This window comes from Herpailurus yagouaroundi, unplaced genomic scaffold, assembly GCF_014898765.1.
Source record: "Herpailurus yagouaroundi ecotype Mexico unplaced genomic scaffold, PumYag 188, whole genome shotgun sequence".
Classification (NCBI taxonomy): Eukaryota; Metazoa; Chordata; class Mammalia; order Carnivora; family Felidae; genus Herpailurus; species Herpailurus yagouaroundi.
In genome coordinates this window covers 36,711,984-36,726,523 of record NW_024412419.1, presented here as the reverse complement: position 1 = coordinate 36,726,523, position 14,540 = coordinate 36,711,984, and the positions used below count along the sequence as shown (strand labels likewise).

The 14,540-nt window shown below is 49.5% G+C and overlaps 1 protein-coding gene across 1 annotated transcript in view; it reads right to left on the bottom strand.

Moving 5' to 3' along the window:
- Window positions 1–14,540, bottom strand: part of ACOXL (acyl-CoA oxidase like) — a 347,249-nt gene that overhangs the window by 278,281 nt on the left and 54,428 nt on the right. Inside the window, 1 exon segment of the mRNA XM_040496721.1 lies at window positions 12,822–12,954. Coding sequence (XP_040352655.1) covers window positions 12,822–12,954 — 133 coding nt within the window.

Here is a 14,540-nt window from a genome sequence, read left to right as displayed (position 1 = left end):
TTTTTTTTTTTAATTTTTTTTTTTAACGTTTATTTCTTTTTGAGACAGAGAGAGACAGAGCATGAACGGGGGAGGGGCAGAGAGAGAGGGAGACACAGAATCGGAAACCGGCTCCAGGCTCTGAGCCGTCAGCACACAGCCCGACGCGGGGCCCGAACTCACGGACCGCGAGATCACGACCTGAGCCGAAGTCCGACGCTTAACCGACCAAGCCACCCAGGCGCCCCAAGAGAAAGACTTTTTTAAAAGGGGGTCTTTGACAAGAGCTGTTCAAGAGGGACCCTCAAGCCATTCGAGGGCGAGGTGGGCACAACACTGCATTGCCCCACGTGAGCCGTGTGCCCTTGCCAAGCTACCTTAGTTCACATGGCCTCTGTCTTCTCATCTGTAAAGTGGGAACCAGGGTAGAGCTGTCATGAGCTCTGGGTGAGAAAATGCACACGCAGCATCGCGCGTCTGGCCCGTCAGTGAGCGGTCAGCACATGGCAGCTCCCTTTCCCTGCTCCTGGACTTCCTTAGAGCAACGATGCCGGCGAGGGGCTGGGGAGTCCCCGGGGCTGAATCGGTTCACAGATATTTATCGAGGGCCTCCTCGGCACCTGCTGCTGCGTGAGGCCCCCCGTCCTCTAGCAGATGCCAGTCTAACTGCCAGATGGAGAAGCAGGCAACAGTTGACATCTGGGGCCCCACACGCGAGGTGCCGTGAGAGCTCCACGCAGGAAGGGCAGCTGCAAGGGCGGGGAAGTTTCCTGAGGAAAGGACAGCTACCCTTGGACAGAATGGCTGAATGGCAAAGGAGATGGGGAAGTCATGGGCAGAGACCAGATGTTCCAAGGTGTGGCCTGTCTGAGGAACTTCAGTCGGATCTGTAGTGCTGAGTATGAGATCATTTCTGTCGCCCAGAAAGAATCCCCCTTAACCCAGCTCCTCCAGGCTGGGACCGGGGCCGTGCTCTGAAGCTTTAATCCTGTTACTCGGCCATCTCTAGAGAATGAGAGACCATCCCCAGACCTGTGCATCATCTGCCCAGAATAGCACTCCAGTCACACTGACAATGTCGTCAGACCCATGAGGCTCACCCATGAGCAATCTGCAAGGGTGAGCCAGGGAGCAAGTGAGATCTGCAGGAAATAAAAAAACCCAAGATAGTCTCTGCCTGTATAGACGCCTTCATGGACTGAATATACCCTGATGTGGGCAAGCTCCAGAGTTATAAAATGAAAGTCTGGTACACACACAGAAGAAATGGAGAATATCTGCTTTTAATTTTTTTAAAGATTCAGATCAGGGTTCACTGCCCTTAATTCATTTAAAATGCCACCAAATGACATGCAACTGATCTCCATGGAGCTGTCATCTGGACTGACTTCTTCTCCATCAAAGAAGCCTTCCCTTCATCCCTATATCCATCCATCCATCCATCCATCCATCCATCCATCCATTCATTCACTATGTGCTTACTTAGTGCCAACCCCTGTTCTAAGTTCAGAGGGGACAACAGTGACCAAGAAGACACAGATCCTCCTCTCTGAAAGCTGACATTCCCAAAGACTGACCTCCCAGGTCAGGCACCCCAGGCAAGACCCACTTGCTTCTGAGTTTTCTGAGCAGCAAATAGAGGTGATTCCATAGAAGCCCTCAGGCACTCCACCCAGGGCCAACCTTGCAGGCAGGGAGTGTCCATTCTTCAGTTTACGTCTTCCTGCTCCAGCCACAACATCTCCAAACTGTGGTCAAGTCTGATCCAGAGGGATTCCCTACAACGCAGGCAGGATTTCCCCCCACCCTAAACCGTGTAATAATGTAGTAGGGCCACATATCCTCACAGGAGCAGGGGACTGTGCTTAAATATGACCAACATCCCTCCCTTTTATGGTCCCTACATTGCGTTTAACAAGGCACCCCCACCTGGCTTTTAGGCTAATTGAGAAATAAACCAAGTAACAGTGGGCACAGGCCAAAATGTCGCCTTTCTTATTGATTCAAGCCAGGCTAGAGGAAGCGGACTCACTCATACCGCAGCCCAGCCTCAGACGCACTTGTCCGTACAGTCCCGGCAATGCTAGACAGGGAGACCTCCCCATGAGAAGGGGCCAGCCCTCAACACCAGCTCCTTGAGGAAGGGGGAAGGGGGACAGCAGGCCTCCAAAAACCCCAAGGTATTGATCTCCAGCTTTCCAGCGAGGTAGGTCACCGCACAACCCCTGTGGTAGTGTAAGTAAAGGGTAGAGTCAAGCCAGGTGTATATTTAAAGGAAAATTTCTATCAGTGGGAGCAGAGGAGGCAACCCCTTCTTAACTCCCTGAATGAATTCAAGTCACGCAGTCACCAAAGCCAGACCTGCTGTCATCCTTGGTCTCTCACATCCAATCATCTCCAATATCCTCTCTATTCTGTCCTTCCCATAAACACCTTATTCTTTCCCTCACCCCTTCCATACCAACGGTGTATCATGTCTTACTTGGACCACTATCCTAATCCCAACTCCGGACCCTTCACCCTCTCTATCTTCCACCCATCTGCCATGACAGTCTATCTAAGATGCAATTCTGGTCACGTTCTTACCCCGCATGCAACCCTTCCTTCGCAGGTTCTCCGTGGCTCCTGAGTCCTTTTCCATTATGGCCCCAGCTTATCCGCCAGCTTGGTTAGGGGGGTGGGTAACCACTATGACTTCTCAAGCAGGCCATATGAACTCTGGCCACACAGAGCCTTCTTTTCATCCACAATGGGCTTCATTGGTTTACCCCCCTTTGCCTTCATGCATGGTCTCCCCTCTGCCTGGAATGTTCTTCCTCCACTTTATTTCCCAAGCAGTTTCTACTTATCCTTGAAAAGTCAGTGTAAAGTCTTTGGGGGAACACTCCTCTGAATGGCTTACGCTGAGCCTGGTGGCCCTTGGCCTGGTCCTGCTAATAACCCCATCTTAGCACTAACCTCACATTGATTGTAATTGATGGGTTCCAGTCTCTCTGCCCCCCAACCCTCTCTCTCTCTACTTGATCCCAACTGACCCTGTAGGGGAAAAAAACTGAGAATTTAGAGAACTCTGAAAAAAAATCTCCAACTGATCTCTATAGAGAGATTACAGAACTACTGCATCTAAAAAACAAAAACATATACCTATAGAAAAGGAATAGTTAAGAGAAAGAGCTCTAGAAAATTAAAAATAATTACACAGGGGCACCTGGGTGGCTCAGTCAGTTAAGTGTCCGATTTCAGCTCAGGTCATGATCTCGTGGTTCATGGGTTCGAGCCCCACGTCAGTCTCTGTGCTGACAGCTCACAGCCTGGAGCCTGCTTCAGATTCTGTGTCTCCCTCTCTCTCTGCCCCTCCCCCGCTTGTGCTCGCTCTCTCTCTCTCTCTCTCTCTCTCTCTCTTTGCCTCTGTCTCTCTCTCTCTCTCTCTCAAAAGTATAAACATTTAAAAAAATTAAATAAAATAAAAATAAAAATCATCCCACTGAACTGAGCTCAGAGTTGTACATACTCAACAAATGTTCGCTATGAATGGACCTTTGGCTCATAAAAGAAGGACACTGGATACAAAGGCTGGGTCAGCCTGTCTCCCCTCCCCAGTCCTGCTCCCAGCACATAGACAGATGGATGCTCAGGACCACTGTGACACACGGCGATCATGCAAAGTAGACAGTGCCGCTAAAAAACAAATCAGGTCCCAGGCCACAGTGGAGAAAGAAGCCGGGATTCCGGCCCAGCCGCTAACCATTTGGCATCTGCCAGATCCCAGTCTGAGTGAAACTGCCACGTTTTTAAAGGTAGGCGAATTCCTTTTTTAATTTTTGGTTTGGTTAACCGAAGCAAATACGATCGTGCGCCAAGGCGGTCCCAGAGTGTCGGTGTGCAGGGTCCGGGCCGGGCTCACAGAACTCCTTGCTTGAGGATTGAAAAAGCCATCCCGGTGCGGGCAAAGGGCAGGACCCCAGCGGCGGGCTGCCGCCTTGTGAGGTCCGGTGGACCCAGCGCGAGCTGTTACCATTTCTCCATGTCTCCGTTTTCTCATCTGGAAGACGGGGATGGTGACGGCACCCATCTCACAGGGCTGCCGTGACAACTAAAGGAGTGATGACGTAGAAAACGCTCAGGGAAGCACTCAGTACGTGGAGTTATTATCTGGTGATGGCTTGAGCTCCTGTCGCCTTTCTCTCTGAGAACCTACCAACGCACAGATTCATCCACAGGGACGGAAGAATGGAGTTAATGAAATGTGGAGGAAGGAAAAGGTACGGAGGCCTGCACGGGCATTTGTGCTACATGGAGTATCAAGTTTCCGGTAGACAAGCTCCTAAGGACAGCAAGCCAGCCGTTCATCATCCACACTTGACCTCCCGGGTGGTGCAAATGATGCTCCCCGGAGACGGACAACAGGGCCGATGACGCTCCTCACAGCTGCAGCCTGGGCGCTCTTTCTACCTGTCCTAGGTGAGCGGGCTGTGAGAGCCGAGGAAGGCAAGCCCGAGGCAGGACCCAGGCTCAGAGCAGCTTGGAAGCAGTCTACACTGGCAACAGCGTCACCGCCGCTCTCAGCGCCGCCATGGCCACAGTGCAGGGTTTGAGGAGACTGGGGTTTCCTACAAGGTTTTCTCAGCCTCTGATGACTTAGTTCACGAGAGCTCTGTTCCTTGAAATGTTCTCAGAGTCACAGACATCTCACATCCCTTGGCCACATCAAAGGGGGAGGGATGCCCAAGGCTTTCCTCTCCTACGGCACGGAAAAATTCCACATACCACCTGCGCTCTCGGGCTGTCCACCTGCAGATGTGACCTGGAGACTTTGCTCAGTGCTGAAGGGCTGGAGGTCAACTTCTAGGTCTTTGTGCCTGAGAGACCCGGAGACTTCACTTAGAAATGGCTGCACTGGACTCTTATCTCTGAGGTCGCTTCCAACCATAAAAATCTCAGGGCTCTCCTTCTATGAAGGGTTATTCTCCATACCATCGCCACCCCCTCTCCCCTCCTGCCAGTGTAACCCCTGGAGGCCTCCTCACAGGGAGCCCCTCACAGTGCTGAAGTATCTCAGTTCCCTGGCTACACCAGGAGCTCCTGGGGGGCACACACCTGCTCCCGGTCAGCTCCGCTCACTACCCACAGCGTCTCATCCAACATGTGCTCACAGAATCGAAGTACATTCGAAACGGTAATTCTTTAAAATAACCACTTCAAAAATCCATGTCATGTGCTACTTCTCTGTAGTTGTACTGGATCCTTAGCTCTTTGCTCTTTGGGGGAAAAGGCAGCAGATGTGCCTTTTAAAGAATCAATGTTTAAATTTCAGTTGTTCAAAATGTAAACTGCCATGGAAACACCACAAATGAAATTTTTCGCCATTTTCACGCCCGCCCCAAATGCTGCAAACTTATTTTTTAAGACATTTGTGAGTCAAATTATATCCTGAAGAGTCATCCAGATAACTGCATCATCCTACATACAATCTTGGTCTTGAGCCAGACAGTTACTTACTCAGCTGATGCACCCCCATTCTCCTTATATTGACCACTTTGTAATAATCAGCACTCATAGCTGACAAGGCGCTAAACTGATGAGAGCAACAAAATCCCAGCCTTTTCTTCCATACAAAAGCAAAGAAATAGAAAAGAAAAATAATCTGCAAGTCATTATTGGTATTTGCTACCCTCTGGCGGTCAACCTGGGGAAGAAGTTTCTACACCAGAAAACTGGAAACTATTTCACAGATGGCCCCTCTGAGGCTCACCCAGCTCAAACCCTGTATCCATCCCATGGGTCTTCCCCCGCATTGGAACAAGTCCTGCTACTCTGCCCCTTACGCCTGTGTATGTATGTGTGAGGACGCTAGAGAAAGAATAATGTCAACCTGAGTAGAACGAGATGAGCAATGTGAATCTGCTTCCTCAAAGCATACACATCTGAAAAGACAAGTATACAACGGACACAGGATGAGCTCCATTTTCAATGCTCCAACTCTCTGTGATACCAAATGACTGGCCACATCACAAAAGTGTCAACGGAATAAACATCAGTCAACTTTGCCTCCTGAATTTCAATGATACACACACTTGTGAGCATCACACATTTTCAAGACATTACTCTAGGGAACCCATCTCCTCCCCTCACTCTACCCTCCATTATTCCATGCCTCTTGACAGGGCAGAAGTCTCAGTGCGATCATTGTCAGAGTACTTCCATTTCCATCCAATCCCATTCAGTTTAGTCCCCACCCCAAGCCCTCGTGGGTACAAGACCCTACAGAGATGCTTCTTAGTCCTTAGTGTTGGGTGAGGGCCAGGCTCTGGAGGATGGTGTATGCCTCTGACTCCTCCTGACACACTCTTGCCTAGGGAGTTTTTCTAAAATATGGTATCCATTAGAAAGGTGACTGCTTTTCTTTAGAACATTCTATAGCTCCCCGTTAACTATGAAATCATTCATGAATGGATCGCCCTTGTGTTCAGAGTCTTTGAAGTGGGATGGGTGGGTAGATGGGTGAATGAATGGATGGATGGATGGATGGATGGATGGATGGATGGATAGGTGAGTGGATCAGTGGATAAACAGATGGATGAATGGGTGAGCTGGATGGACAGATAGATTGACAGACAGATGGGTGAATGGACAGGTGGGTCTATAGTGTGAAGACTGACAGGCTGATTGATGAGTGGATGGATGGATGGATAGATGGATGGAGAGGTGAGTGGAAGGAAGGAAGGAAGGAAGGAAGGAAGGAAGGAAGGAAGGAAGGAAGGATAAAAAGACTGCATGACTTTTAGTGCTCTACTGGGACCTACACTAAAGCTGAATAAAAAGACATGGTCTCTGCCCACTAAATGTTCTACTAATAATGATAAAAATAAGATCAAACTGAGTGACAAGAAGGAGGTAAACATAAAATGATTCCAGAAGAAAACTACAGTGGGTGACCTCCTAGCAAGAATTAAACAGACAAAAACTTGATAGTATCATAGTGGTAGCCACAGAAATTGAGGTTATTAATTTTAGGGACTGAGGGAGCGTCAACTCGGGGAAAAATGTCATAGCATCTGGTTCATGGTTGTCAGGGCAGGCAAACTGTCACACTCTGACACGAGCTGCCCAGCCCCAGCCCCAGCCAGTGACTAAAGCACACAGAGCCAGATGCAGGAGCCAGCACCAGGGTAAGAACACTCACATCCCAGACATCTCTGAGGATGTGTCAAAGCCTGGGTGAAGGGGAAGCCCCAAGCTAAGGCCAGAGAACAGCAGGAACACACAGCCTGCTCAGCTGCGTTCACCCAACGCGCCGTCACGCCCCTTGTGGTTTAAAGAGCCCACTTTGACTCAGAAGACTCATTTACCCCCTACCTCTTCTTCTTTGTTGTTCTAATTCTCCATGAAACCTGACAGTCAAAGGTCTTGAAAAGGTTATTCAAGGCCAGGATATCCCCGCACTCCCATCAATAGGGGAGAGAGAGACTCTCTTGAAAACGTGGACCCTACCACCTTCCTCAGGCCCTTTATTCATGTCCAACAAGGCTCACTATCAGAAAAGATCATGTTCCCGTCACAAGTTCTGAGTGTCCCACATGAAACCATTTTCTTCCCTTTGCTCTCCCTTCAGCCCCAGGAAGTGGGAAAAGCTATCCACCATCATACATACCGCAACCTTTTATGACTCAGAGACGGTCACTCACTCTCTCCACTCTTCTCTCAAGACCATGTGTCCTTCACTGCACCCCAGGAAGACAGTCAGATGGCACGGACCTCACTGCTCTCCATCCCATATCCACAGACACCCATGACCACAGATATTTTTCAGCCACATCCAGCTTCAGCCTCATAATTCTCCACTGTCAGCTCAAGCACCAGTACCACAAAGGGCTGAGCATGGGTTATAAACCCAATTTGGTATCCCCACAACCTCAGAGGTCATTTGCATGATCTACATTCCTGACCTTGATCACATAAGCCCCCACATCCCTTATAATAATAATAGCAGCCTCCGCGTATTGACGATTTAGTGTATGCCTGCACCCTAGAAGCCCTTTACAGGTGCTGACCCACTCAGGCCTGAATTACAACAGCTCTACGATGCGGTGCTGTCTTTCTTTTTAGGGGCGTGGCGAGGCTCAGTGACTTGCCAAGGTTATGCAGAGGCAGGCTTCAAATCCAAGAGGCTGGTTCCGGAGTCCATGCTGTTAACGGCCTCTGGAGTAAGCACAACATTCCAGCTGTTTCCATGCATGTCACTCCCACACATCTCAACCGAACCACTTTATATGGGGCATCTTCCCTCTGCCTGCCTCAGCACTGGCTCTAGGATAAGGCGAGAAGGAGGAGCACGGCTCCCAGCAGCTGCAGACCTGGTTGGCGGCTGTGGTGAGTATCTTCCTCAGCCAACAACTCACAGGCCAGCTCACGGCCTTCTGTGGCCCAAAGCTGTAACTCAGCTAATTGGGCAGCTCATGAACATGCCTGAGAACCTCCAGCTTCTTAGGTTTCATGTAGTGCATTTGGGCTGCCCCTGTTCCCACCGAAGTCAACCATATCTTTCAATAATATCTACATGTCAGTCTTATCTACACAACATACTAGGTATGACCTTCCTTCCGTCTCCCTTACCAAGGACCAGCAGAGTCAGCCTATGTATATTCAATGCCCACCTTGGACAAATTCCTTTAACCTCCTCATGCCTCAGTTTCCCCATATACCAACGGAACTCTCTCAGAGCTGTTGTGAGGAGAAAGAAGTTAACACCTGTAAAGCACATATTACACGTAGAGTCTGAAGGAAGGGGTTAGCGACATCCTTCTTCCCTGCCACCCTGGAATGGGTCGAGAGGTTGGGGTGTGGGGCATGAGAATAAACACGTGTTGAATGCTTAGTTCACAAATCAGGTTGTGGATTCTGATGCATTCTTCATTCGTTCTGTCAACTCCTACTCGCTGTGCTCCTACTATGTGCCCTACCATGTGGGAAGCTGAACACTCAGCCGTGAATGAAGCCGGCAGGGCCCGCATTGCAATGAGCTTTTAGGCTAGCAAGGACACAGAAACGGCCTATCATGTCTTTAGCTGGTCGTAACCATAATAAATGCTGCAAGGGGGAGTGCAGTGCCTTGGGCACATGACAGAAGGAGCACCCGTAGGCTGTGACCTTTCTGAAGAAGGGACACTCGCCTGAGCTCTGACATGTACACGAAAACTCACCAAGTGAAAAGTGGGGGTGGGCTTGCTAGGCAGCACAACAGCATGTGAGGAGGGTGGAGTGAGAAGTCATGCAAGTCACTAGAGACCAGAAGAGAACTTGGGCCATGATCCTAGGGGCCCTGGGAGGCCAGGAGGATGACAAGGTGGCTGGGACAGGGCTGGAAAGTTACAACTGTAGGCATCCGCTCTGCACAAGGGTTCTCCAAGTGTGGTGCCCAACCAGTAAAGGCAGCATCACCTGGGAACTTACTGTAAATGCAGTCTCCCCAGCCCCTCCCAGAGCGGCTCAGGACTCTGGGGGAGAGACCCCGCTTCTGGGCAATACCTACTTTGGAAGACTAGGGAGGGGCTCAGTCGGTTAAGCGTCTGACTTTGGTTCAGGGGTCATGATCTCACTGTCCGTGAGTTCGGGCTCTGTGCGGACAGCTCGGAGCCTGGAGCCTGCTTTGGATTCTGTGCCTCCCTCGCTCTCTGCCCCTCCCCCGATTGCTCTCTCTCTCTCTCTCTCTCTCTCCCTCTCAAAAACAAATGAATGCCAAAAAAAAAAGAAAAAGACTAGGGAAGACCCTTAGGAGATCAGGGACTGGCTTGTCTTATGCTGAAATATCTACTTCCACACAAAATTAACCCAAAACAATGGGCTAGACCTCCTTCACATTTCACACTCCCTCTACTTCTGCCTCCAAACTCACGGTGACTTTCCCCCACTTCCCTCCTCCTTCTGGAAAGGCCTCCCAGCCTCCCCACTTCAGCTACAGAGCCCTCCCAAGCCCCCACCTCCCACCCCTGCCAAACGTCTTGGTTTCCTTTTCCTTTTGTTCCTGCTGATCACTTAATCTGGCACAGCACTCTGGACACAAATTGGAGGAAGGCTATTAAGGCAAGCCTTTAAGAGAAAAATCTGAAAATGCTGAGAAACTATGGAAATGAGAGAGAACCATGAAGAATAAGACATCTGGGCAAAGTTTAAAAGGACGGGGCATGCTCAGCCTTGAGCAAAATGTCGCCATGGGGAACCGCGGTGACAGTTTTCTAATACATGAGGAATGCACGGAGGAGAAAAGGATCCATTTTTCCACTCATCAGCGAGAGCAGAACAAGCAGGGCCGTCTTAGGTTTCAGCTGAGAAAACATCTGTCATGCGTTTGAGCCCTAGGAGAGGAGGAGTTGCCAAGAGGACGGGTGAGATCATCCTCGCCCGAGACGCGCGCGATGAGATCACAGTGGCCAGGGTCGCTGTCCATCAGGGCCGAGCGCAGCAGGGGCACCCGAACCGTGCAGAGTCGCAGGCTCCGCGAGTGGGTCTCCCTGTCACGGAGTCGACCTGCCTCCTGGGCAGGGCGGGTGCTGACTCACGGCCACTGCATTTTGCTTCAGATACAGAGGAATCCAAAGGAAACTACGCACTTCTGCAAAACGTCTCAGACTTGCCTCGTTACCTGCAGGCCAGGATTCCAGGCATCTGTTTTCCTGGAAAAGCCCATTTATTCCTTTCTTACAGCCAGCTGCTGTCTTCCCAGCAACAGCGGCACTGGCAACAGGCATCACGTCAGTAATGGCTCGGAGCTATTGAACATCTGCTCTGTGCCAGTGCTCTACACACCCCCCTCACTCATGCCTCACTGTTATCACAAGGCCCGTTTCACAGGCAAAGAAACTAAGGCTTAAGGAGGGCTCTTGATTTGCCCACGACCCCACTGCTGGTCATGTCCAGGCTGAGACTGGAGCCCTCGGTTTTCTGACTTCAGAGCCCATGATCAAGATAATGCCTCTACGGTGCCAGCGTTCAGTAGAATGGAGAATGCACACCTTTTAAAAAATCAGCCACTCTGGGGGCGCCGGGGCGGCTCAGCCGGTTAAGCGGCCGACTCTTGATTTGGGCTCAGGTCATGATCTCACGAGTCATGAGTTCCAGCCCTGCATCGGGCTCCCCGCTGACAGTGCGGAGCCTGCTTGGGATGCTCTCTCTCCCTCTCCCTGCCCGTCCCCTGCTCATGCTGTCTCTCTCTTTCTCTCAAAAACAAATAAACATAAAAGAAAAGAATCATCCACTCTGTCTCCTCTCTCCCATCTTCTTTGCTCCAGATCTGGTGATACTTAAAATCAAGTCTCTTCCAGAAGGTCTGCCACTTCCCCGTCTCTGCTGTCCTGATCCTGCCCCTCGGGACTCCAGCACTAGGCTGAATGAGCTAATGGGGCTGCCGGCAGCCTGGGCGTCCTTCACACAGCATCGCCCACTCGGAAACATAAAGCATAGGCTTTCTGCACCGCCTTCTAGCCGGGAGCCAGCAGGGGCCTTCGTGTTCACCGAGCACACTCTCTGCAAAGGGAAACCCAAGTCTCCTGCCGTCACAGGTGATATTATGCAGATACTGCCATCGAGGCACCAGCTGATCCTGAATCCGATTTTGTCCCATCTACAACGTAATTCTCAGCTCACTGGTTTCTCTCCTTTTGCCTCTTTCTGGAGTCTCGAAATGGCTGCAATGGTTTCTATGACAGATTTGAAGAAGAAGTCCTCCTCAGCACTCTGATGCTGCGCTAGATAGAGCCTTGGCCTCACCTCTGCGCCCAGTTCATCACAAGCTCATTCATTTGTCAGATGATTCAGCTAAGGGGACCAACCAGCTGAGCCACTCCTGACGCAGGGCTTCAGAATTAAACACCCTTTAAGGGCCGCCGAAAAACAAGGGCAGAAAGCAGTGCCCATGGGCAGACTTGAGGTCACTGGCTCAGTACGGAGTGTGGGTGTTCACAGCATCACAGTTGTACCAGCTGACAGGAAACACAAAAGACAGGGAAGCTCCTGTCAGGCAGGCTTCCTGGGAAGCCGGACCAACACAGTGGAAATGAGTAAAGAAGGATTTTCCTGCTAGTCAGACGACTTTGTGCTGATGTCAGGTGAATGAAATTTATTCCTTCTTGATGGAAAAATTGGATTCAAGCCACAATGTATATTCATGGGTTTCTTAATTTTTCTTCCAGCTTCACCAAGCTCAGTGGAGCTTAAAGCAGGCTTTTCCCTCATGCAGAGATGAAAAGGGCCCAGAGAACAGATAATGCTGAGCCTTGAGGAGGAGGAGGAGAAGAGGGAGGAGCAGGAGCCTTCCAGAACTTTCCTCTCTGGGCTGCTCTTTCCAAACTAGTTGGTATTGGGGAAGGTATGGGAGGAGGCGAGGTAGAGATGCCTTCCGGGGGTCTGGCTTCATGGACTCCAACCTGTGACACTGAATGTCACACCCCAAAGAGCCACATGACCATCAAAGCTCCCCAGTAAACTCAGCTGAGATATGCCAGCCTTCCCTCACGTGTCAGCTTTTAGCTGCTTCTCCAGCAGATGCGTCTGTTCTGAATGACCCATTCCCCCAGGGTCAAAGTTTGTGGCTCTTTTGCCACAGTGCCTATGTTCCACCCACCATAATCAGCAGCACATCTAAGATGCCGATGGATAGGATCCCATGATAAGAAGGGTGCAGAAATGCTCTCTGGGTATGGCCAACTGGAGCTTCTCAGTATCTAACCGTTAACCTTAGCCACATTATACCAACTGTGGCTCGGGAAACTCAGCTCCTGAAACTGTTACCCATCCCTGGAATAAGCAGAGAATAAACAGTGATGTAAATTCAAATCAGAGTCGACTACCTTCGTGGCACCCATAGCTTGGAAAGTCACAGCTAACCTTGAAGGGGTCAGCGCTGCCAGCATCCCGTTGAATCTTGCACTCTTGTTCTTAATAGGGGAAGGGGACCGCCCATCTGGAGCCACAGAGCCAAACCTAGGGTAGGGAAGAAGCAGGTGGAAAAGAGGGGCAGGGTTAACACAAAAGAAGAACTTGGCTCCACTATAAAGGATACCATATGCACACAGAGGGATGTCCCACAGGTCTCCGGATCCAGGAACTGCCCTCACAAGATAGCAGAGTCAAGGGTGAGGCAAGATGTCCTCAGGAGACTCTGACAAAAGGCTTGACCCATGAAAAGTAAAAGCAGGTTCCCTGCCACCACCAGCCTGTGACTCAGTAGCGGCTCCAGGCAAAAAGAAGGATGAGGACCACCCTCAATGAGCCAACGGCGGAGCCCGAGTGTGAAGACCACACATCGATCCGCTTTTTTGTGGTTGATATATAATTCAAATACCATAAAATCCCTTCTAAAGCGTGCAATGCAATGGTTTTTAGCACCTTCACAAACTTGTACAACCATTACCACTATCCAATTCCAAAACATTTCACCACCCCAAAAGGAACCTCATACTATTAGCGGTCACTCCCCATTATACCCCCAGGCCCTGGAAACCATGAAGCTGCTTTCTATCTCTATGGATTTGTCTACTCTGGACATTTCACATCAGCGGAATCATACCACGTGTGGCTTTTGTGTCTGCCTCCATTCACTCAGCTCACTGTGTTCAAGGTTCACGCGTGGTTTAGCATGTATCATATACTTCCTTCCTTTTCGTGGGCCAGTGATACTCCATTGTATGGAGTCACCGTATTTTGCTTATCCATTCATCCGTTGATCGGCACGTGGGTCGTTTCCCCTTCTACGGATACTATGAATATTTACGCTATGCACACTTGTGTACAAGTTTTTGAGCGGACATGTTTTCAATTCTCTTGTGAACAATGTTTCCACACCTACCCAGGAACAGAGCTGCCGCTGGCTCCTACGAAAATTTTAAACTTTTGAAGAAGTGCCAAACTCTTTTCCAAATCAGCAACACCATTTACATTCCCACCAGCAGCGTAGGAGGGTTTCAATTTTTCCACATCCTCGCCAACCCTTATTATGGCCTGCCTCTTTTATTACAGCCATCTGAGCAGGTGCAAAATGGTGTCTCATTGCGGTTTTGATTGGCATTTCCCTAATGACAATGAGGCTGAGCATCTTTTCATGTGCTCAGTAGCCATTTGCATATCTCCTTGGGAGAAATGTCTATTCAGATCTTTGCTCATTTTTCAAGTGGGTCATTTTTCTTTTTATTGTTGAACTGTAATAGTTCCTTTTGTATTCTGGATACTACATATGTATGATTTGCAAATGACCTACATGGGATACATGTATCATATATATTACAACATATGTGATTTCCAAATATTTTCTTCCATTCTGTGCATCGTCTTTTCACTTTCTTCATAGTGTCCTTTGAGTTGCAAAAGTTTTTTAATTTCATTGAAGTCTAACTTATCTCTGTTTTTGTTTGATTGTTTGTGCTTTGGTGCTTAAATTAAGGTCACAAAGATTCACACCTATGTTTTCTTCTAAGAGCTTTACAGTTTTGGCCCTTACATTTACATCTATGATTTTTTTTTTTTTTTTTGAGAGAGAGAGAGAGAGAGAGAGAGAGAGAGAGAGAGAGAGA